We start from the raw sequence: 25,688 nt of genomic DNA on the forward strand, positions 1-25,688 counted from the left end.
GCGCCACATATCTCGGACAACACACAAATGCACACACGAGACAGACTACCAGACCGATGATAGACATTGCAATATGCTCTGAGGCCGATAACGTGGATAAAATGCTGTATATGAGTGGATTCTACATCCATTACAGATCTAGTGCATCAAAACGCACGCACAGCTTTTAAATCATGAGCACAATCAGAAACACAACCTCACACAGTCAGAGGACCGAATGTCTCAGCAGCAGGCTAATTTCCCACTCAGTATGTGTGTCGCTGTGCTCTGTTCATCCCTGCAAACGGACAGATGGACAGTGCAGAGAGAGAGACACACACACAGAGAGGAAGAGAGCCTGGCTGTGGAGACACACAGTGAGGCCGTGTGGCCCAGGCCCATTAGCAGTCTTGATTTATGCCGCTCTGCATGCTGTGGCGGGACAATGTCAGGCTCTTCTGTGTGTGTGTGTGTGTGTGCGCGTGTGCTGATTCAGGCCTTCTGATGTCCGTGCGCGGGGCACATGCATAGACGGCATGTTTAGCATGGTCTCGTGGCCAGACAGGCACCAGACAGCCGGAGTCCAGAGCTGAACTGGAGGGTTGAAATGAGGGGCCTGGAGAATAACGGCATACTTTCCTCCAGTTTCGCCCACATTTGCATGCGCACATACGGAGAATGGCACCGTCACACATGTGCCAGCATCGCGCTGCATAGACAAAGACACACAAACCAAGCCAAGCTACAATCCAAACCCTCAATAAGACTGCAGTTTAGGGATTAGTGCTTAATGTCTGAGGCCGTACTGCAGCACTGGAGGGAAGGACATACTCTTGTGATTACGTTGCTTCTGGACCATAAATGCTTCTATAAAAGACTGAAGCTAATGGTTGTGTTCATATTTTTTTTACAAACCGTCCCTGCATTTTGAACTTTTTTTTCTCTCTCTCTCTCTGGAGTTTTCAGTGAACCCATCACTGTCCAATTAAATCCCTCATGGTATGAAGACACCATGCGGCTGATTAGGAGGACAGGAGGAATGATGAGAAGGACTGTTGAAAGAAATGTTCCCGGGTTTCTCTATACAATATGTGCATAATGACTTCCTCTGACAATTATCTTTGATCCAATGCAAGCATCAGCCCCACCCTCTCCCACCATCCACCCCCCCACCCCCGCCCCCACCCCCACCCCCACCCAACTACTACTCCATCCTCCAGTCTTCCCATCCCTGATCCTCGGTCTTTTAATCTTTTCATTCCTCCCCAGGATGACACTCGTCCTCTGTCATCTCTTTAAATGTCTTTTCTGAAACTGCCTGAGTGACTTCAGGAATGACAAATATATTTACAATTCCTCTCATCAACACACACACACACACACACCCACCCACACACACACAGAGAAACTCCTCCCTCTCCTTTGCTACGTGAGTGGATACAGAGCGACTGGGTAATGAGGCTCACTCACTTTGGGTCAGCGACCTCACCGGGGCTGCGATGACGGGGAGGAGGAGGAGGAGGAGGAGGAGGAGCAGGTGGGGAGGGGGGGTGCAGAGAAAACAAGAGGGGAAGGGAAAGCAGGAATAAAAGCGAAGATGGAGGAGGGCCTTTTTTTCCTCTTTTTTCATCATTTTCCTCCTTTATTTGTCATCTTCTCTGTGTTCCTTGTCAGCAGTTAGAGTGCTGCACGCACACAGGGGAGCAAAGGGGGAAGCAGCAGAGAGAGAAAATGTTTAAGTGCTGATGGCAGCCCCTGGTTGCTGCTGGGACTGGGGTGTCAGCTCTTATTCTGCCACAGCATGCATCTGACAGGCAAATGATAGAGAAAGAGCCAAGCAGGGGAGGAGGGGAGGAGGGGGAGCTGCTTCTTGTGTGTGTGCCGGCGTCTTTTTGAAGGCAGAACAAGCGCTCCAGTGAGGAGCTGTGAGATGGGCGAGACTGATTTTTTTTTTTTTTTTTGACCATATCTCTCAACCGTCTCCCTCTTCTGCATCTTTTACATCTTTTTTCCTCCTCTCCTTGGTGATTGATTGAGTTATACTGCTCCCTCGGTGACAGGCATTCCCTCACGTTTCCACAGCGATGGGGTCAAAGGTGGACGCTCGTTATTGGCTGTTGTCTGTAATCATCACAGATTGTGCTGCATGTTTATTGGCCCCCTACTCCCCCCACCCCCCCCCCCCCCCACCCCCACCCCCCCATCTCGTCTCCTCTCTTGACCTCGCCAACCCTGCTCCATGTGGCGGAGCGTGACCCGTGGGGGCTGAAGGGTCCTGACTGCTGTGACCCCGGGGGTCACGGGTGTTTAAAGAGCGCTGGTGGATGTGCGTTCACAGCAGCTCGGTAGGAAAACACAGATAAGAGTCTAATCTGATTAAGACACGCATTGAAAAATATCCCATCTTATGTCACACACACACACACACACACCCTCCTCCAACCGCACATGCATGCATGCACGCACGCGCGCGCATTCACGTGCACGCGCAAAAATACTCGTGCTCTGCTGTCCTTGTCCACTCGGACTGCTCCTTCCTCCTCCACCTCTCCATCCTCTGAGTCCGTTTCCTAAGTAGTCTTTATCTCTTTTCTCCAGTCTGCCCTCTCTGTCAGTTTGCGGTTGGCTGATGTTTCACAACTGCTCTCACAGCTGTTGATCAGTCTGTGTGCGTGTGTGTGTGTGTGTGTGTGTGTGTGTGTGTGTGTGTGTGCGTATGTTTGTATCTATCTAAGCTTTGCACGTTTGCTTGCATGTCTACTGTGAATGTTCACATGAACGGGTTTGCGAGTGTTCAGCATTTGTGTGTGTCTGTGTGTGTGCGTGTGTGTGTTGTATACAGTACAGAGTCTGTACAACAGCAGTCTCTCTTCATTGATTCGGTGGTGACAGGCGAGGTTATAGATAGCTCTCTGAGACCCTCACGATCAATCTTATCACTGGCACACTTCCGCCTCACAACTCACAGAGAAAAAGGTGATAGGTAGAGAGAGGAAAAGAAGAAATAAAGAGAGTGAAGATAAGACAAAGAAACATAGAAAGAGTGCAGACGCAGTAAGAGTAGGGTGTGTGTACATGCACGGAGACAGCGTGTGTGTGGCTGCATGCGCCATATGTGTGAGAGAGGAAGTGACAGAGAGAAATGAAGGCTACCGGGTGGAGATGCAGGCAGTTGATAGAGAGGCTCGGTTCCTCTACGTAGCCACCTCAAGCACACGGGCAGAAACCAACAGACGCCACGTGCGACACGAAGGCGCCCTGAACACAGCGCCGTTGACGGCGTGGCACTCGTGCGCCCCTCGTACAATCTCTACTGATCAACATCCTGCGATGAAGTCTTGGTTTGAAGCTCGTTGTGTGTGTTTGTGTCAGTGGGCAGTGATTCCTGGCTGCGTCTCCGACGCGGCGGTGATAGAATTGGGTCTCGGCGACGGTGCATGGGACGTTAGCTCGCCAAGAGGAGACAGTAATTGATTCAAAACCAGGCTAACGTGATGTGTCAGACATATGAGGCCTGTCTAATCAATGGGAGCATGTGACCAGTTCGGGAGCTATGTTTGTGTGTGTGTGTGTGTGTGCGTGTGTGTATGTGGGGATAATACAGTTTTACAGCTATGCTGGTCACATCTCTGGCGTGTCTGCGCTCCAGAACAGCCGACTGTTGATTTTTAGGACTGGAGGCTGGAAAAGAGAAGAAGAGGAAAGAGAGAAGAGAAGAGGAGATCTGAATGAAGCAGATGCTTAAGGGCAGGTTTTAACACCCCCCTACACACACACGCACACACACACACACACACACACACACACACCCTCCACACACAAACCGCACACTTTTTCTCTCCTTCAGTCTCCCTTCCTCTCTCTCCCATGATGAATCAGCTGTCACTCAGGCACCAGTCCAATCTACTGATAATGAGAACTGCATCAACACCCTCTCGCCTCTCTCTTCCTCCCTCTTTCTCTTTCTCTCAGTCTCTTTTCACGCACACGCGCACGCACGCACGCACACACACACACACACCAGCCAAACCATCCTTCCTCCTCTCCTCGTATTTCTCGCACACACTCCACACAAACATGAACTCATTCATCTCCCCCTCACTCATCTGTCTTATGATTCTCCTCCCCTCTTTTTTCCCCCTTCCTCCCTCCATTTTCTCCCTCTCTTTTCTCTCCCTGCTTCCCTTCCCTCCTCCTTCCTCCCTCCTCTTCCCTCCTCCTCCTCCTCCTCCTCCTCTGTGCTCGCTGAGCTGAGCAGTCAGTGGTGGGACTGAGGCAAAGGAGGGAGGATAAAGCAAGAATAGAGACAGAAAAGAGAACAGAGGCACTGAAAAACAGATCATTATACAGCAAACGAGCAAGAGGCCGCTGAATGAATAACAAGGAAGGGATTACAAAGCGCAGGACTAAAAAAAGGAGAGGACGCCGGCTGAAGACTCTCTCTCTCTCTCTCTCTCTCTCTCTCTTTTCTCTCACTCCCTCCCCTCTCTCTATCCTTCCTGTCACCCTCCCAACTCTCTCTCTCTCTCTCAGAGGCTCTTCCTCCCAGACGTTCTCCTCAGTTAAAGATGGCATGAGCACACTGTCACCCATCCCGAGCCTGTGGAGTATTTTTCCTGCTCTCGTTACACTTTTCTCCTCTCTTTTTTTTTTCCCTCCCTCCTCTCTTTTGCTCAGTTCAGAGGGTGAAAAGAAGGGGAGCGAGGTAGACAGAGGGTGACCTCTCCCCTCCTCCAGCTCCTTCTTCTTTGCGCCCATACGGCCCACAGAGAGAGAGAGAAAGAGAGGGAAACACCAGAGGGAGAGAGAGAGAGAGAGAGAGAGAGAGCAGGGAGCCGTCTGATGACTTACACCAACAACAAGCTCCTTAACCCGGCCGACCCGATCACAGAGTGATCCCCCAGCCCGCCCCCTCCCTGCCTCCCAAAGCCCAGACTCTCGCTCTGAGTCAGAAGAGGAGGAATCCAGCATCATGTTTGGATTAAAGACTCCACACTTCTACCTCCCAGGTAAGACCTTTTTTTTTTTTTCTTTTTCTTTTTTTTTTTAAATGCTGTGCTGTCATTTCTTGCTGTGACTCGCTGGTCACATGGCTGTGGACAGTGGATTTCCCTCTCATATCAGCCACTGTTTAAACACATCATGAATGGATTGAGGGGTGTCACAGTGATTTAATGCCGTCCGTCAAGTGAGATGAGTTACCTTGTGCCTCTTTGATAGGGTCTTTTTTTTATGACTTTGTGGTTCTTTTAAATCATTTTGATCATTTCGAAACAGAATCAGTGTGTCAAGATGTCTCAGTAATTGTTTTTGCTGTGTGTCTTCCAGAAAAAAGTGTTTTGTGCTTTTTGTGTCAACCTAAAAACATGTCTTTATTTAAAAAACAGTAAATGTTTTTGCAATGTCTGTAAGCATGATTGGATGTGTTTTACTGTTCTGTTTAAAGGTTTTGTCTGACATGTTCATTTGAGATTTGCACACAGTAGCCAAACATGTCAAATGAAGCAGCTGTCCATTTTCTTTGTCGTGATATCAGATCAATCCCTTAAGGTTTGATTTGTGTGAATCTGTAAAACCAAACAATGTAAATTAATCACTTTGTCTGTTTTGCATTTGCATTTTTTTGTCCTCTCTGTATTATATGGAAACAATTAATTCTATTGCTTCACAAACCGAGTGTCACACAGCTTGAGTGTTTCATGAACCTTTATTGTCTGAAGTCTTTCCAGCAAGTGTGTGACGTGCAGGTGAGTGAGGCCAGTGTCAGAGTGGAGACAGGTGCGAGGCCACCTCGGAAAGGTGCTTAAACATGCCCGAGAGCGGGACGACAGAAGGACACCGCAAGGAAAGAGAGAGCAGGGGGAGGTCAATGATAAGGCAGCGTGGGGAAGGGAATGAAAATGACAAGCTGCGGAAGGAAAGAGATGGTATTTCATTTATTTCCACATGCAAACGTTTGAAAGAGCGTGCAGTTTTTTTACATGAAAGGAGACGTGTTTCCCACTCTGAACCCTCACCCTGATCCCTGACCTTTCGGTTGTCTGAGCCAGACTGTGGTCAATGATTAAAAACCTTGCTGTGGCAAAAGGTGAGGGAGCTGCGAGAGGGAGGAGGAGATACAAGAGAGGCACACGGGTGGAGGGGATTGATGGGGAGGGGAGGCATCAGAGGGCGGAGGGCAGATTAAACAATGTTCTTTGCCTTGTGAATCTTTCATGCTGGTTTTTGAATTATACATCTGCTTTCATAAATGATTGAATCAGAGTGATTATGTGGTGCTTTGTCATTGTTTGTTTGTGTGTGTGCATGTGTGTGTGTGTGTGTGCGTGTGTGTATTTATGTGTTTGTATTTGCGCGTGCATGTGAACAAGAGAGGAAGAAGAAAATCTCTCCAGGAAGCGACACCCCCCCCCCCCCCCATCCTCCCCCTCCCTCTCTCCCACCACTCTTGCTTTCATCCTTTTTTTTTTTTTCTGTTTCCTAGGTCTCGCTTAATGTCTGTGTGTGGAGTGTGTGTATGTGCGTGCACACTGTCAAGTGTCTGTGTGCCTGAGTGTGTGTGTGTGTGTGTGTGTGTGTGTGTGTGTGTGTGTGTGTGTGTGTGTGTGTGTGAACTTGACAGTGGTGTGGTGCATGTGTGTAAATGGGTTTTTGTCATAGCTGCCACCTTTGTGTTTGTGTGTATGTGTGCGCGCACCTGTCTGAGCTGTGCATGCGCTTGCGCGCGTGTGTGTGTGTGCGTGCGTGTGTGTGTGTGTGTGTGTGTGTGTGCTCTCATCACTCACACATTGGAAGATGCCCCAGCCCCCCTCCTGGTCCTAACTGCCGTTGCTGTGGAGACTGTGTCAGCCACACACTCGCTCCTCAATGATCATTTGACAATGTAGGGGGTGAGGGGTAATGGATGTGTGTGTGTGTGTGTGTGTGTGTGTGTGTCTGTGTGTGTCCGTGTGTGTGTGTGTGCGTGCGCGCCGTGTGGAGCGATTACTCTGTGATTAGTCAAGGTAGAAGAAGTAGAGCAGAGTAAGGATGAGAGAGGAATGGAGATTAGAGGTAACAATGGAAAATCAAGTAAATGATACACATTATCTTCATGTACATTTTTTCTTTTTTTTTAAAAAAAAAAACCCTCATCAATTGCTGTGAAAGATGAAAGTGTGACATCGAAAGCATGAGGACGTGTGTGTGAGTGCTGCATTCACGCATTGTTACCCAAAGCACACCATGACCTTAACATGCTATCATAAGGAAAAGGAAAGTGGCATTTTGCTGTCTCCCACTGTCTGGCCCCCCCGGTGATATGTGCCATGCACATTACTCCAGTTTATGGTTTTCCTCAGTGACTTGTCAGATGATCACTATCCAAATGTCTTTTTTTAAAAACGATATTTTCTAAAATCAGAACGTGTTCCCAGGAGAACGAGCACCAAGGCCACTGGGAGTCTGGGAGTCAGGTAATAAACAAAACCACCAGCTTTTATCTTTAAATGAGAAACTGGGTGATATTCTGGCTTTTTTTTTTTTCTGTTGTTTTTTTTGTTTTCTTAACTGTCAACAAAGACCAAAACCAACAGAGTCTGTCTCTCAAAAGTTTCTAACTTTCTTGCCTGGACTCTGGATTGCAGAGGCAAATAAATGTGTAAATAATGACCCTCTTCTTCTTTATAACTAATAATAACAACAACAATGACCTCTGTGGTCGTTTTGTCAAGTTTAGTTTAAACAGTTTAATTTGTAGCATAATTCCTCAGCTAAATTTCTTATGCAGGTTTGTTTTATGATAATTTAGCCCAGTGTGCTAAAGGGATCAAGCTCCAGACATCATTTTTTATTTTATCCTGCCTTTCATGAACCGATATACTGTCTGTTTTGTTCATTGAAAATGTTCCATAAATAAAATTGAAAAAAAAAAAAAAAAAGGGATCAAGCTCAACTCCCAGTAACCATAAAGGTGAATAAATCAGCTCCAGAGGATTGATTGATGGATATCTGTTCTTACTGATTCTAGAGCACGTGTTTTATTCACTTACTTAAGGGTTCAATGTTATTCTTTGAGCACTATTCCCTCTAAGGCATGTCATGATGTCCAGAATGTTTATTCCTGGATTGCTTATGATTATCAATGTGTTGATATTTTAAGAAGTGGGAATCCAACAATGATTAGACTGAATCTGATGGCGCCACACACTACTAACAGAAAGCTATTGCTTCCAAACTAAGTGAAGAAAGTTTTGTGCCATAATCAGCTAATCAGATTCTTTTCCAGAGAGATTGTCATCCTAAATCTTTAATTTCACCATTTGAAAACAGCAATGCTTGCTTTGCTATATCTTATTAGTTTATGGAAAGATGTATTTTCCCATTTAGTTGCTGCAACAAAGTCCACTGAGACTCAATTCATTTGCACAGTGATTTTTAGTCACACATCGATGCACAGGTATGAAATCGTTGAATACTTTGTATCGTGCCTTGATTCACGTACGAACCTTTAGAGACCAATAGAACTGATCAAATACGTACATAGAAGAACCGTTTCCGGTTAGAAGTACATGGTTGTATAACTTACAGAGATACTCAAAATCTTTTATGTAATTCCCTACTACTTCAGAAACGATCCTTCTGGGATTAGCCAAATTTATTTCACTGAACTGAAGCCGTTTTTTTTTTAATAAAAATTGAAATCCAGCTTCAGTGTGCAGATATGCAATATTCCAACAGAGCTCTGTGCACATCATCAGCATTGCATCAGTCACTGGAAACACTACCTGTTAAATCTACCTGTTAAAATCACAGCCACCCACCTTTTATATTTATTTATTTTTATACGGGATCCAGTCTTATCCTTTTATATTGTTTACAGAGACCCTGCAGACTGAAGATAACTCCTTTCCAGTTCTCACAATGTCATCAGGTCAAGCCTGGCTCAAATGTCTACATGAGAAATGGACACACACTCTGTGACATTTGTGTTTCCATCCATGTATGCATTCACGGGCGCGCACACGCACGCACGCACGCACGCACGCACACACACACAAGCCGATAAAGTGAGAAAGGCAGCCTGTTGACGTGTGTATTAGCCTGCCATATTTATTGGCTGCTGTGGTATTTTCGTGGCCTGGGTAGCTCTGTTCAACTTGACCTCGGCATTGATTTCCATGATATGTGTTAGAACTACAAGGACACTGTGGCTTGTGATTTATGGCAGATGTCACACGAGCGGCACACACACACACACACACACACACACACACACACGGGCATGGAAACACACGCGCTTCTCACTCAGCCTCGGGCTTTCGCGCAGCCAGCGCCGCATTTGATAGCTTCCCTTTTAAATATTTCTCCTGCACGGCGCAGCGGCGCACACAAATAAATACTAATTTCTCAGGCTGGAGCAGAAGAGTAATGGCTTCAGCAGACCTGCAGAATGTTGCACGGAGATTTGCAACTCGTCCAGAAAGTTGCGGTTTGGAGTTGCTGCAGTGTCAGTGAGCAACGCACGTGACAGAAAGTGCGCGAAGACAAACACCCATTACCTTCAGCAGCATGAACAGATCAGCGCAGCATAAACAGTGCGTTATATGTTGATATCCAGCATGGCTGGTTGTGGCACAGACTGGCTTAAACTAGTAGTGTGAGGCAGTAATGATAGAGGATGTCTCGATGGTGGATCAGTATCCATTAATTTGCCTCTTTCTCTGCCTTCCAGGTTTCTACTTTTTTTCCCTGCCTCTCTCTCATTTCTTACCTCCCTGGTTTGCAGTTTATCTCGGTCGAGAAGCCGGGCCGGTTCTTGTATTTATATTCTGTGGTGGTTTTCCGAACGCAGCCTCTGCTTTTGAGTCTTTATACTAAACGGGACTCAATTTGTCGAGTGTTTATAGCATATGTGTTGCGTCGGGTTGGAAAGCTGCAGGCATACAGTCTCGTTTGTGTTTACTTTGGACATAATTCTCCTCTGTGTGTAAGTGTGAAGAGCCTTTGTGTACTCACATGGGAGGTTGAAATGAGTGCTCCCTTAAAGGAAGCTGCTTGTCAGGCTCTCTTGTGTTGTTAATTGTGTGTGTGTGTCTGTGTGTGTGTGTGTGTGTGCATCTTCATGTGTACTTGTGTGTGTGTCTTTGCTCGATAGTGTGCTGATGAAAACAGGGTCGCGGTGCTCCACCTCAAGGGCATGGTTATTAATGAGATGAATAAAAGGCTATGACAACAGCTTGATAAGACAGAGAAGATTAAAAATAAAAAACAAGAAACACACAACCATCATGTGGGAGCTGGATGATTTTCTATTGCCAAGAAAAAAAAAATCAAAGACTAAAAATGCGAATAAAACAACCATAATGTATTTTTTATGTTTTTATCCTCCAGAGACAGAGAAAGTAAAGCCAGAGATGGGATGTAGAAGAAAAGGGATGAATAAAACAGCATGTTTGGTAATGTCTCAAACACAAAACAAACAAGTGAGCAAGTAAAGCACATCACCCTAATTGGTCAAAAAGCTGGTGTCACTAATGAGCTCTTAATTAACAGAGGATTCACTTAAAGCATGTGTGGACCCACTAACAACACACACACACACACACACACACACACACACACACACACACACAACATGTTCGCTCTGCGGTGTTTACATTCATTTAGGAAGTGCAGTAAGCTTTGATGTGGGATCTCGCATGCAAGCACACATTCACACAAACAGTGCATGCACATTCACATATGCACACACACTAAAACAGACACACGCACACACTAACACATACACACACACTCTCTAACACATACATGCAGCCTGTCTGCTCACTGAGCTGGGGAGATTGGATAAATGCCAGCAGATTTTGACCTGAGGTGATAACAACATCTCCTGGTAGTGTGCTCTCCCTCTCCCTCTCTCTCTCTCTCTCACACACTCACACACACACTCACACACACACACATACACACACACTGGTTAAAAACTGCAATAAGCAGTTCGCAGTACGATAACGAGCAGATGGCAGGAGGATTAGCCAAATGAAAATACAGCAGCTAAAATTTGCCGGCATTAATATCTTTTACAGGACAGTGGACTCCTTAACACTCAACACACACACACACACAAACATTGCGCACAAATGAAAGCAAATACACATACATTTCTGAGAGTGGAACACAGCAGAATGAGACAGATACTCAGTTCTCTGCTCCCGCTGGTCCTGCACCATCTGCATGTTCATGAACCATGTCAAAACATAATTGATTGAATGTGTCAGAGTGTGTACAAGTGTGAGTGTGCTGCAAGTGCATGTGTGTGTGTGTGTGTGTGTGTGTGTGTGTGTGTGTGTGTGTGTGTGTGTGTGTGTGAGCCTGTGGTGGAGAAGGGAAGGAGGAGCCTATACAGAGAGCTGGTTAACAACAGTTAGACGGCAGTTACCATCAGACAGAGCATGTATGCTTCATAATGCAGATGTAAGTTTGTACACATGGTTCCCTTTGTGAGGTTCACCAGTGTGGTCCAGCTGGGACACGCACGCACACACACACACACACACACACACACACACACACACACACACACACACACACACGCACACGCACTGCGATCAATGATGTCGCTTCACTGAAGAGCCTGTTGATTACCCACGGGCACGGCTCTGTCTGCCACCTGGCCGCACCATGGAAGCAGGTTCCAGTGAACTTGCACATGTGACTGCATGCACGCATTCGTAGCTCTCCCTCTCTTTGGCCTGTTGTGTCTCTGCTTAAGCTGCAGTTAAATAAAGCAGGTATATCAAATGCGATATTATTTTTAAGGGGCAGTCAAACATAATGAAATACGAATGACGATGGTTAAAACAGCACGAGTGAAAAACACATTTTGGTATCATGAACAATCGGCATTTAACAAACTCAAAACTACAGAAAGCTTAAGCATAACATTTTACTCTTCTCTGTTATTTGATACAACCATATGCATTTAAAAAAAAAAGCAGCTTTTGATACAAGTGATCAAAACTTGGTAGGTTGAAATGTTTGTGTTTCCTCTCTGACGAGCATGATTTTGCACTCATGCACACAACAGACTAACTAAAAAATGTGTATGTGTGTGCTCAAAACAAAATCTGAGTGTGTGGGAGAAGTAAGCATATGGTTTCATGCACCATTTTGTATTCCTAAATAAGTTTTTGGACACAGCAAAAAACATGTTCAATGTTGTTCGGGTGTTGAATGACACCAAACATTCAAATTAATTAGCAAAAACTAAAAACCCGCACTTCTAAAAATCATTCAGAAAAGGAAAAAGGGAGTTTTGTTGTTGTTTACTTTCTGTATTGTCAAAACTGTGACGTCTGTTTGTTGTCTAACATGTGGTACAAGAAAAAAAAGCACAATTAACAAATCAGGAAACTGTCAAACGTGTCCTCACATTGCACATACACACACACACACACACACACACACACACACACACACACACACAAGTCAGCAGAGCACAAACATGCACATGGTTACGGCGTATGTCCTCGCTCATATGTGATCTCTCACCACCTTGCTCCGCTTCTGACTGTATTTGCATAATCTGCATAATAATGGGGGTTTTAATTGCCTACGCCCAGGTAAGGGATCATGTGGTTAAGTGGGAGATCATAATTATGTAAATAATTGGCCTGACCACAGCAAGCTGCTGCTCTCTGCCACCCATCTGGAGAGACAGAAAGGGAGGGATGAAGAGGGAGGGAGAGACAGAGAGAGGAAGAGGAGGAGGAGGAGTAAGAGAGGAGAGTGTTGAGGTTGGTTTGAAAAGACAGTGAATCTGAACATAAGGTGATAGTGATACCTTGAGGGATGATGATGATGATGATTATGATGATGGTAATGATGTAAATGATCTGGATCCGCCATGAAAGATATAGTATGTTAGAAAATAGTGAATATAGTTATGATTGACCATCTGTCACTGTGAAATAACATTTTGGAGTTTGACTTCCTTTTCTGTTGACTAACTAAACTAAAAATAAATGATGTGCTGTAGAGTTTCCACTGCAGCACAAAGCAGAGAAATCAAACTTTCCCTTGTTCGCTGTTGGGAAGAAGAAAGTCTCAATCAGTCGGTTGTATTCTGTGAACTCTCCACTAGATGCCACTGAATCTTGGCGTGTGCTCTTGTTAAAATAAACACATTACAAACAAAAACGTGTTTATTAAACTTTCAGAAGGTTATTGTTAGAGGATGACATGCTGATATTATGACTCAAAAACTAGAAGAAATCCTAATTTAAACTGAATGAAGCCACCATCTCTAAAGAACCGACAGAGCATGCCCCATCTGCCAATTAATAGCAACTGATAGGATCACGGGTTGAAACCAATGGATACTGAGATGAAATTATTGTGTCTGCTACTGCCTCCAAGGTCAAGATGGGCTCAGTTATTGAACTAAATGTGACCCTCAGGAAAATGGAAATTGAAGGAGCTTCGATGCTGCGACAGCTGACTGAAAGCTCTTCAAAGGCCACTGAATGAAACTAAAGTTGGGTCTGTGTACGTGTAAATATATCCATTACTTTATTGGTTAGAACATCCTGACAACAATCTGATAACAGTATATCTTTGAGCCTTCAAACGTAAATCCTAAAACGCACCCCCCCCCCCCCCCCATCAGATGTTACTCTGCCTTTATTACCCCAGATTATAGAAGTATAGCAGAGGCACACACACACATGCAAGTGTGCACACACACACATGCCTGCCACTGTATCCGCTGCACAGATGGTAAAGGCAGCAGCCCCTTCACACAGACAAAGGGAAGGTAATTCTCTCTGCAGGACGTGAACAGGGCTGGAGCTGGAAAAGAGCAGCGCACATCAACACTCCCCTCCCTGTTTCCTCGTCTCAGCCCCAGGCCAGCAAACATCACAGGAGTAAACTGACAATGTGTGTGTGTGTGTGTGTGTGTGTGTGTGTGTGTGTGTGTGTGTGTGTGTGTGTGTGTGTGTGTGTGAGAGAGTGCCTGCGCGTGTGAGCATGTGTCTGTGCGAGCGTGTGCTCACGTGCACGCTGGTAAAATAGGCTTGAGGAGGAGAGACAGGAAAAATAAGAGAAGATGGGAGAGAGGGAGAAAATGAGGGAGAGATAAAATGAAAAAGAGAGGGAGAGTGCAGAGAGGGAGGAGGTAATAAACAGGATTAGTGCTTATCTTTACAGCACTCTGTGTGTGTGTGTGTGTGTGTGTGTGTGTGTGTGTGTGTGTGTGTGTGTGTGTGTTTTGCCAGAGGACAGAGTGACTGACTCCAGCATTACCTTTGCCAATGCGTCTCCATCCCCAGGTATCTCCTCTCTCTGGACTCCCTCTGCTTTGTGTGTGCTGGTACACATTGTACTGTCTTCGTGCATGTGTGTAAGACTGTGTCTCAATGTGTGTGTGTTGAAGTAAATGAGTACATATGTGTGGTGTAGTGGTGAATCTGTTCTGTGCGTGTTTGTACACACTGTTTGCCGGGTGGATGTGAACATACAGCTTTACAGTATGTGACCATGCAGTTGCCTGAGGATAAAGAGTGCACTCATCTCCTTGTTTCCTCCGCAGTTTGTCTTCACTGCCTGAGTTGCCAATAAATCTCACTAGAGAGTTCTGTGTATGAACATGTATGGCTGTGTATGTGCTCGTGTGTGTGTGTGTGTGTGTGTGTGTGTGTGTGTGAGAGAGAGAGACAGAGAAAGAATGCTCAGAAAGTGGATTTAGTTTCCATTACAATACTTGTCCAGCCGCGTAGCGCTATTGTTTGTGACAGTGTTTCTGTTCGTAATCTCCTACCTGACCAGAGCTAACAGGCTGCTACAGCATCTTACTTTTGCTGGATGGGGAAGGAGGAATACATTTAAATAATCAGGGGTTTGGGTTCATGGCTGATATTATGCCTCGCTGCTTTTGTAAATGAGCATCTGTGTGTGTGTGTGTGTGTGTGTGTGTGTGTGTGTGTGTGTGTGTGTGTGTGTGTGTGTGTGTGTGTGTGTGTGTGTACGTGCAAAGAGTGCATCTGTTTTCAAAGACATCTGTGGATGTCTTGGTGGATTGTTCTTGTAGCAGTATCCCCTGCACTGTTCTCTTCTTCACCAGATGAATAGATTGAGAAAAGAGAGAGAGAGAGAGAGAGAGAGAGAGAGAGAGAGAGAGAGAGAGAGAGAGAGAGAGAGAGAGAGAAGATGGAGACAAATGGTGTTCACGTGCCTGTGTTTGTGTGTGGCTGCGTCTGCATACAAATGTGTGTATGCTTGCATGTGTGATGGATAGAGGGCTTTATGAGAGAGGAATAGGCTAATGACCGGGTCTCCAGAGGCGCTGAGATTCCTGGAGCTATTACTGCTGGAGTTCATAATGGCCTCTGTGCTTGGCCTCTTTTACACGCTGCTTAATGGGGGATCCTACAGTCACACCGCCAAGTATAACCCACCCGGAGAATACACACCGCTGTGTGCTTTGACCCCGACGCTGCACGCAAAACACACACGCACAAAAGCACACAGAGCAGGCGGCACATTTTAGATCAGGAGGCTTTGACTTCTCTTTCATGCACCTGCAGTTTGCACACAAGCATGTGTGTGTTTTACAGTTTATCATCCCCTCTGCCTTGTGCACGCACGCACACACACTCACACGGGCGCGGGCAAACAGAAACACACACAGACACCCGCGCGCACACAGTCTGCGTAGGTCACAAAGGATGGAGGTGAGACACCTACCTCAGAGAAAACTGAGAGTGTCTGCCTGCAGTGCACAGCCAAACCATAAATCATGTCAGGCTACGCTGGTCTCTGCAGACACACACATCAACTGTATACACACACACACGTACATGCACGCACACAAACACACACATATACACATTCACTCCCCCTCTTTTCTCTTGTGTAGGTTTGAGTACAAGAAAGAGGGATTTGAGGATTATAGAGGAGCCTCACTTTTTTCTTTTCTTTTCCACGGCTTCCTTCAGTATCGGTGAAAGAGGGAAAAAAAAGTAGAGAAGTAGGGGGCTGCTAATCTGTGTGCATGTGCATGTGTGCTCATTCAGCCAGTGTGTGTCCATGTGTGTCTGTGTGTTACTTTGAAGAAGACAATCTATTCATTGAGGAAAACATTAAAAATGTTTGGAGCTATTGTGTGTGGCATTTTAGAAGCGCAATAAAAAAGACAGAAAGAAGAGAGGAGGAATTTAAAAAAAAAAGAAGTGAGAGGGAGGAGGAGGATGGACAAGGTAGAAATTTGCACTCTGAAGCGCAAATTGATGCAAAACAGCTGTTAAATAGCTGCAAAGTGGAGCAGCTGCTTGGAAGACAAGGAGAGAGGGATGGGGAGATGAAGGGATGAACGATCAAGAAAGACACAGACAGAAAGGCCCAGGGGAGATGTTGAAATATTAGACTAAATGAAGCAGGCTGAGGAAGCTTATAGCGCATGATGACAGATGAATGCCATTAAACATGTTTACGACTTGATACTTTTTATAGTATGTTCGTAACTTTCACAAATAACTTCAAAGAGCGATAAAAGCTGATTACCGTAAGTTCATAACGTTCGTTTCTCCTCAGTACATCACACAGTGTTTCATGCAGTGGCACATATAATTCAAATATTACTAACTGTGTGATTTGTAGAACTGTAATGCAACTGAATTGAAAAAAAAAAATCACACATTCGCCACAGATGAACTATTTTACTCACATTTTGTCATGTTCAAGGAGTTTTCTCACAGAGCAATATCTCGCTATTCTGCAGCTCTCTAAGAGGCATCTCAGTTTCACACGGGTCATTTTTTTTTTTTGTTTTGTGTTGTGACCTGCGGTGCCGATCGCATCAGCCTCCAGTCAAGCTGTAGAAAGTGAGAGGTTTTCTTTTTTTCCTCTCTCCATGAGTGACAGTTAGTGTGGAGATACAGACAGGAAATCTAATACAAACCGAGGATGTGGCATACGTCTCAGCCATTACAGAGGCTTTCCAGAAAACCCTGGAAACAGCTGGCATGGGTGGAAATCCTCCGATAAGTCTACTACAAGCTACATATGTCACACCAACAAACAGAAACCTGGAGCAGAAAGGGCAGCATTTAACAGCTAAAAGAGCCTGACCTTCCTCGTTTTAATGGGACTTTGAGCAAAAGCAAACAAAGCCAAAAAGAAGACTGGATATTTGAATGTCTTGCAGTAACAGTCAATGAAATATAATAATACTTGAATTTAGCAATTTAGCAATTCAAGCCGGTGTTTACAGCTGGTTGTTTTACTACAAAGGGACTTTTCGGGTCACTGCAGAGAGAATGTGCAGGAAAGCAGAAGTGCGGATAATTGTAAGGGAAAAAAAATCTGCTTAAAGCAAAAATGCTGATTAAACCTCTTTCAACAAGCAATAACTGAAAAAACACAGAATCTAGGTTTAAAAAGGTAGCCTTGTGAGAGATGATTACATTGACAAGTTCAGTTCTTCAAATGAATGGCTTCAAGCACGTCTATTAATAAAGTACAGATGAGGATGTGTTGCAGGAAAAGGTAGAAGTAGCAAAATATATTTGATCACTTTATTGTTCTGAAACAATAACTTGGTTTAATATGACTTCCTTTGGTATTCTTTTAAAGTATGTATTCTTTACTCACACTTTGAAATTCTATACCTTTTAATTTACCTTTTATAAAGCATAAGTTCTTACTGAGTAAAACCCACAATTTGAATTAATATTAGTTTTTTTTTTATTTGCCATTTTGTCCCCTGTAAATTTATTGTTGCAACGGAGAAAAGTCCTGACTTACATCTACAGTTGTTCAAAAAATAAATTACAATAGTGAAATTGTCATTTGCATTATTATTTCATGTTATGTGCTTTAAAAGTAAAGACGTCAAAGGTGAGTTGAACCATTGGCTGAAACTGACAGTGAAATTGATTGTGGTTAAAAGGGTATCCATCTTTAATTTTCCAGAATAGTACCGTGTACTTTTACTTGAGTTCTGTTCACAACAGTAAATTTACTTTTAATTGAATAAGCAGTGCAACAGTATAATTATGTTGTAGTGTGGCTGCTGGTCTCCTGCTTCGATTAACTATTCTATCTTTATGTGTTATTCAGTTCAATCAAGTCCCGATAGAAATGCAGCAATGAAAAAAAAAAAACCTCTAAAATGCAAACTAAGCCCCAAGTTTGAGTGTCAGCACAATTTTGGACTGGACTGCTGGAAATATTAAAATATTGTTTGCTCATTTGAGCATTGATGTTTGTGGCAGGTGAGGCACTGAGTCATGTTATAGTCATTTTAACATTTGGAATATATTTTATTGGAGTGAATCCGTGATTTTGCTGCACTGTGCAAACTTTAAATGCATAAAAGTATAAACTGCACTGAATGCATTGCTTTGCCTTTACTTGCGACCTGTCTATGCTTGTGACGAAAAAAAGTGTCATCAGCACTGCCCCCTACAGTCAGGCAACGGTACTGATTGCCTAATTTCTTCCTCTCTCAGTGCAATTTTACCAAATTAGCAAGTGGCACATATGGAAAACATTATATATTCTTTGAAAACTAAGAACATGACAAATGTGTTAACAGAAAAAAAAAACATTTAAACTATAGTGAGAAAGTAAATGGCATGTGTTCATCTCATTTAGGCTCAAATGATTGAAATGATCTTGAGGAAGCTTTACCTCAATTCATAGTTTTCCTGCAATTGGACAAAGAGATCAGGCAATTTCAGTTAATATAATTCACTTATGCAGCATATTTTTACTGCTTCAGCAGTATCAATGAACACCATGAGAACATGTTCAACCCATTCGAACACACACACACACACACACCACCACCAAATGGTGACAGCTGCCGGGCAAGATACTCAACCTCCATCGGGAGCACGGTGTGGCCGTGTCTTGCTCAAGGACACTTACACATACGGATAGGACCGGATAGACGGCTGAACCCTCAACCTGATGATTGAATTGGGACCCAGCAGTCATGTCAGTCCCAGCCCTCCTGCCCTGAAGTACTGTTGCATCTATTTAGACCAGAGGACCATTGAAATTGTCCCAATTATGTGATTAATGTATTTGTTTTCTCTAATTTACTAAACTGTGAAGCCAATGTAAGTGTGAGTGTAGGTACAGTACTACATTACAGTGTGAGTGTACAGTGGAACAGAAGGACAGGCTCACTTGAACAGACCTGATTGTCTCCAGTGGACAGTAAACATGTCCAAGCTGTGAGGTATCAGCAATGTGGGGCCACATCTTCCTCCCCTCCCTCCTCCATCTCTCCAGGGAGCATCAGTGGAGCAGGTGCTCGCCCTCCTCCTCCTCCTCCTCCTCCTCCCAGCACACATTCCCCTCCCCTCTCACGCCCCGCCTCTCTCTCTCTCTCTCTCTCTCTCTCTCTCTCTCTCTCTCTCTCTCTCTCTCTCTCTCTCTCTCTCTCTCTCTCTGGACAGTTAATGAGTTGTCCTTCTCCTTCCTACATCTCCTCATGGCTCTCGTGTTGTGCCGCTGTAGTTGAGATCAAACAGTTTATCGCTGCGCGCGGATCCGTCATTTATCCATAAAGATGCACACAATATGAGGATTTTCTCTCCTTTGGTGAGGCGGTAAGTTGTTCGCTTTCTGTTTTTTTTTTTCCCATTACAAATGTCTTTGTTCGCTTTGTTGTCGCTTTGAGTGAATGATAAGGCCTTTAATTCCTGCCTATCGGATGCTTTTGAACTTAATACGAGAGTTAAACTATCACTGGAATATTTTTCATGGGTTCAGTTCTGTTGTGCTGAGTTGAGGATTTATCCAAATGACCTTCTGGCTTCTTAAAAAAAAAAAAAAAGAAACAGCTCACCGTGTCTCTTGTTTTACAGTACTCTGTGCACTTTATGGTGTTTTATTTTACTCTGATAGTCTCGCTTTGATGCGTGGAGACTTGGTTTCGGTTTGTACTTTTTTTTTTTTTCATTTTTATTTGTTTATGACAACTTGAATGGTTGGAAGTGAAGCCAGAGAAGCTATTTTTAGACGAACTGCGGCTGGTTATTGTGCACAAAGTGGGCAGTGTGTGATTGAATCAGTCAGCAATGTGTAATCAAACTGGTTGGGCTTGACGCACAGTGTGAAGGAAGCAGGTGTCTGGACCGATTCTCGAGATTATATGCGAAATGTTTACAAAAACAGGGAAAAATAACAGACTGAGCATAGTTTATATTTAACAAAAAGCTGTAGTATATATAATATAAACCTCAATAACGATAACGTGCGTTTATTTTGAAGTGAGAGCGGCGCTTTTCCTGTGTGGTCCGGGCACGTGCGTGCGTCTTGACGCAGCTGCCGAGCAGGTGAGGCGTTTGTTCTTCCTCCCGGTGCGTCTTTCCTGTCAAACTTGTCAGAGATTAAACATCTTGCCGGTTTGCTCTTTAATGAACGGGGAAGACGGCCCCCGAAACGCCGCCCGCCTGCTTGTGATGCTCGGCCCCGCGCCCCGGCGCCCATGGGAGACAGAGGAGTCGCACTTTAATCCGGGACCTTTAACAGCCACTGTATTGTTTGGCTGAGATAGATGCCGCCGGGTGTATTAGCAGCAGTCAAGCGGATCCCGTCGCTTTTGTGTGTGTACACAGCCCGCAGGTGGAGTTCCACACACACACACACACACACACACACACACACACACACACACACACACACACACACACACACACACACACACACACACACACACACACACACACACGCTCCATGCACCATGTGCTGCTCCTGACCTGCCATAGACCAGCTGCTCAGCAGGGGTTACTGAGTAAACCTCCAATCTCTTTAATTACCTCCTCCTCCCCCTCCCCCTCCCCCCCCCTCCTCATCCTCCTCCTCTTCCTCATATAGATACTGTAAACTCCACTGCTCGCTCCCCCTCCTCCTGGCTTCACATTCACCTTCACTGCCTGCAGTCCTTTAAATTATTGACACTATATTGTGTTCATCAGTCAGTTAAAGTCATTATTTCAGTCGATGTGTACAGCTGGAGATCTGGTCGACTTTATTGTCTCCTCACAGTCAAAACAGAGAATCAGTGTAATTACAGTTTCAGATCTGTGAAAGGTCTTGTTCCACATTTATTACTACTGATGTCCAACATAATGTGTGTGTGGTTGCTCTGAATCTGCTCCTTCATCAGTGCTTTTTGCTTTAACTTTCTCCTTGTGGTTGCTGCTTCTGTCTGTCACAGACATCTTAAAGTTGGTGCCCTTTTCTCCATGATCAGATCTTTCACGCTTTTCTGTATGTTACATCTTTCACATCACTCTACTGTGCATGAATGCAATACACAACTCATTTCATCATCAGTTCAGCCAAGACAGATCCCGAATTAAGTACAAAATAATGTAGAAAATCATATTTACATATCTAATAATGCACAACACACACACGAACCGTACATAAAGTGCCTAAAAAGAGTGTAAAAAGAGAACGAGGGCAGAATGTTTGCTTGAAATTGATGTCTATTCATTTGTTTAAGGTAAAATTAGTTTTCATGTTGAAAACTGAGCAAAATGACAAAAATGAGTAAATGAGTGAAGCTGTGAGTGAAAAGTACAGATATTTGAAATGTTTGAAAAAACAAAACAATACAAACTCAATATTTTGGAAAATGTACTTATATCTTTCACATTTATCTGTCTTGTCTTTAGATAATACTTTACTTTTGTTCACATTGCTAGCATTTCACCGGCACTGGCGTCTGTGAGACTGATCTGAAGACTGTTGCATGTTGTTGATTTAAAGGGAGGAGATGCAGTAATGCGACACTGAGAACAGGTGATGGAGTTACTAAATCAAACACCCTTGGGCGTACAATGACAACACGAGGAAAAGATCCGTAAAGTCCATTAGAATTTAATTTTCTCACAGACGTGGCTCCGTGTTATCAACGCTGCTCTGATTCTCGGCACGCTGAGTGTCACCCTGTCAACACGAACACGACGGTTCCTTTACAGCGAGAGTTGTTTTGCAGGTCCTCTTACACGCCGCACACCTCAATTACACTCCGCGCATTACACCTACCCAACACCTGCTTGACAGGAAAGTTTGTGTCTGTGTGTGTGTGTCTCCCTTTGTACGCTGCTGTGCATTGAGTACATCTGTGTGTGTTCTCCACCTCACACACACACACACACACACACACACCCACACACATACATGCATGCACTTCCACTCTGTTTGTTCAGATGGTTGAGATCGAGCCACCGCGGTGTCGGCACCTGGTGAGCAGAGCCGGCCTCCAGCCAGAAGAGGAGTCACTGTGGCTGTCGACTGTCTGACACGGCCCCCCCACCGCCACTGAAAACTCCTCTACCACAGTACTGAACACACACGTACACACACACACACACACACGCACACACCAAACAGAAACCTGCAGGCAGGGGAGAGAGAGAGAGAGAGAGAGAGAGAGAGAGAGAGAGAGAGAGAGAGAGAGAGAGAGAGAGAGAGAGAGAGAGAGACGCAGCGAGGCGCCAAAACAAACGGAGACGGAGTAAGATTGGTTTTTGCCTCAGATTGTTTTATCTTTTTGCATCATCTCAGTATCAGAGAGGTGAGACTGAGCCGCACGCTACAGACGAGATCGATGACACAGAGGAAAAAAAAAAAAAAGCAGAATTGTAGCCGACATGATTGGAGAGCCTGTCGAGTGGCTGGTGGGAGACCGGCGAGGAGAGAGAGAGAGAGAGAGAGAGAGAGAGAGAGAGAGAGAGAGTGAGAAGAGGAAATGACAAGGCAAAGAAATGATAACACAGACAGATAAAGCGAAGTATGAGGCGTCCCAGAACAGCTGCTATTTATATCTTCTTTCTGTATCCGAAAGACAGTGACAAGATGCTTGGAGATGAGTGCACTGATTAGAGAAACGGAGAAGGGGTCAGAGAAAGAGGAACGTTGCCCTGCAGCCTGGAGGATGTGGAAGTTAAGGCCCCCAAGTTCAGTAAAAGGGGAGAAGAGAAGAAAAGGAGGTTTTTTTGCAGCGCGGCCCTGCCGTCTCTCTGGACGGCCCACGTCCCAGCTCCAAGCAGTTGATAATTTATAGACCTTGCACTAACATCTTGGCTCTGTTATGATTGCATAGTAAACATAACTCCACAGCCTCACTGTAAAGCACAAGCCAGAGGAATCACTCCTTCTCTTTTCATGCTCCTTTCATCGTCTCTTCTCTGGCTGTGTGTCGCTGACTCCTCGTTCTGCCGGGTTTTCGATGCACTTCGATGTTTATTTGAGTTGTTTCCTTTTTGCTTGAGGTGTTGGTTATTACAGTATGTGGTTTTTCTGCTCCATTTATCGCAGCAACATAAATGCACGCTGGCCGTTTGGTCCCTGGGGGTCACATGCATACATTTTTGTGACGTGCGATGCCCGTATATACTGAGTCAGCTAATTGCGTCTGCGCTTTGCTTTACATGTATTTGCCCAGACAGCGTGCATATGTGTGTGACTTTCTTTTTTTCGGGGGGCTGAGGTCACCGCCTTGTCATTTTTCCGAGGTTCGTGTCGATCTGTGCAACGCTCCTGTGTTCCCGGGCGCGTGAGATGCTGGAGTGGGAGAGTGAGCCCGTTGTTTATGGATTGTAAGGACGTGTTAAGTGTTTCTGTGCGAGGTGCAGAGTGACTGGAGCTAGTAAAGCCATTTAGCAGCCCCTGGAGTAACCCTGGAGATTGCTGTGTTGACGCCACTCTGACTGCTATTACAGACAAGTTTAAGAGGCTGTAAAACATTTGGCTACTTTTCCTCTCCCCTCTCGCTCTCCCCTTCTCTGTGTGTGTGTGTGTGTGTGTGTTTGTGTGTGTGTGTGTGTGTGATTGTCAGAGGAATTTCAAAGTCTGCCAGCTATTGTAACAGCAACAGTAGTCCTTGTTGCGATTAGTATCAGCTGTAGCCCAAATTACAGTGTCTTAAAACTTAAATAGAGCATACTGTGTTTGTTTACTCTGGCAAAAACATGTGTCTGTCTCCGACAATAATCTTAACAAAGCCCAACAGGAAAACATTGTTTTCCTTTACATCATGCATGTGTGCATGTGTGTGTGCACGCACGCACGCATGCACTTGTATGCGCAGTCATTCTTCGTGTTATGTTAGGTAACTGTTCATAAACACAAATGAGGACTATTAATTGAATGTCTGAGTGTTAACGTAGCAGCCAAGACACACACGCACGCACACGCGCACGCACACCCTCAGACATACCAGTGTGATGAGTGTTAACAAGTAGGTAGTGTGTTACAACCTCTTCTGCCATCCTAATCACCCTTCCTCTCTCTCTCTCTCACACACATATGCACACACACACAAACACGCACACACACTTTGAGCTTTTTAATGAGCTGACAAGGCAGAGCAGGTCCTCCCCTGCTGTCCGCACAGCCCCCCTGAGTTGTGTGTTGTCTGTTTTTGTGTATGACAGAGTGAAAGTGGGGGGAAAAAAAAAAAGAAAAAGGTGAGAGAGGCAGAGCCGCGCCATAAAGGCACAGGCCTCAACATGTCCTCTATCACTTACATCCCGCTGAGCAGAGGCTGATTGCAGGTGTGTTTGCACGCGGATTAATGGAGTAACTCCCAGATATGATTTCCAATCTGACGAGGGTGAAGGATGTTGTACATTCGACTGACATTGGTAGTTAGAATTAGTTTGTGTTTACTTTTGACTTATTTTCATGCATTTGTACTCTGTAATATGATCTTATGGAAAAGTTCAGTGGTTAATTTTGCTGTGAGGACTATAAAGATCAGTTTTTGGCTTATGTTTCATATTTGAAGTGGCATGTGTAGCCGTGTTGAACTAGAATCATTAAATTGCCTGGTGGTTCTAATAATTTGGCTCCTGGAATCCCGCACAACCACAACCCACTGCAAAACAGGATTCTTTTTAAAACAGAAGTCATGTCAAAAGTGTCATAATGTCAAGTTCAACAGGAAAACAGTTTAGATTTTCCAGTCACTTTTTCTTCAGGTTTCCTCAGTGTCATCCTTGAATTACATAAATCAAAATCTTTGACTCCAGATTTGCTCAAGAAAACTTGGACACAAGAACAGGTGGCAGTGAGGATTGAACCACTGACTCACCCGTCAATCAGAGAGCGTCATGCTTTATCTGACTCTCCACTTTTAATTCACCACATGTCAGAAAGAAATGCCTGTTCTAATAAAATGAAACAAGTATTTTTTATTTTCTGTTTTTGGAATACTTCAGTTGCTTCTCCGACAAAATGCGACTGAATAGATGATGAACCAAGACTTTTAAAGCACAGCTTATTGATTTTAGGTTCATTCATTAGTTTTCAATTCACAGTTCTACAAATTTCCCAAATAAACTTCTGACATCAATGCAGATTAGATCAACAGATTCAATCAGAGAGTTCAATTCACTGCTTTCAGTTATTATTTATAATGAGTTTTGCATTAAATATTTCTAAGCTTAAGTAACAGTTATAAGCAGGGACGTCACCCATAATTAACTAGTTCAGAGATGATCACATGGACAGATTGAGGAGTTTGCAGGTTGCATGAGTTTTCTCCAGATAGTCAGACTTGCTTTTATCCTACAAAAACCTTCATTTGAGGCTAATTGGCGACTGTAGAGTTCCAGTGAGTGTGTGATCGGTTCAGAGTGTACCCTCATATTCAGCTGGTCTTTGGTGCCCCACCACCTTAACTTAGATGAAGCGTTATAGAA

General features: G+C 44.5%; 1 protein-coding gene across 2 annotated transcripts in view; it reads left to right on the forward strand.

Moving 5' to 3' along the window:
* Nucleotides 1–4,912: 4,912 nt before the first annotated feature.
* LOC115391365 (genetic suppressor element 1-like) overlaps nucleotides 4,913–25,688 on the forward strand; it is a 39,036-nt gene continuing 18,260 nt past the window's right edge. The window contains exon 1 of one of the 2 annotated variants that reach the window (XM_030095583.1): nucleotides 4,913–4,988. In XM_030095583.1, the coding sequence (XP_029951443.1) occupies nucleotides 4,952–4,988 (37 nt within the window). In that variant the 5' untranslated portion in view covers nucleotides 4,913–4,951. Of the gene's footprint in view, nucleotides 4,989–19,395; nucleotides 19,578–25,688 lie in introns of those variants that run through there. The other variant, XM_030095584.1, reaches the window with a different exon arrangement.

The sequence above is a fragment of the Salarias fasciatus genome, chromosome 7, assembly GCF_902148845.1.
Source record: "Salarias fasciatus chromosome 7, fSalaFa1.1, whole genome shotgun sequence".
In the NCBI taxonomy this organism is placed as follows: domain Eukaryota; kingdom Metazoa; phylum Chordata; class Actinopteri; order Blenniiformes; family Blenniidae; genus Salarias; species Salarias fasciatus.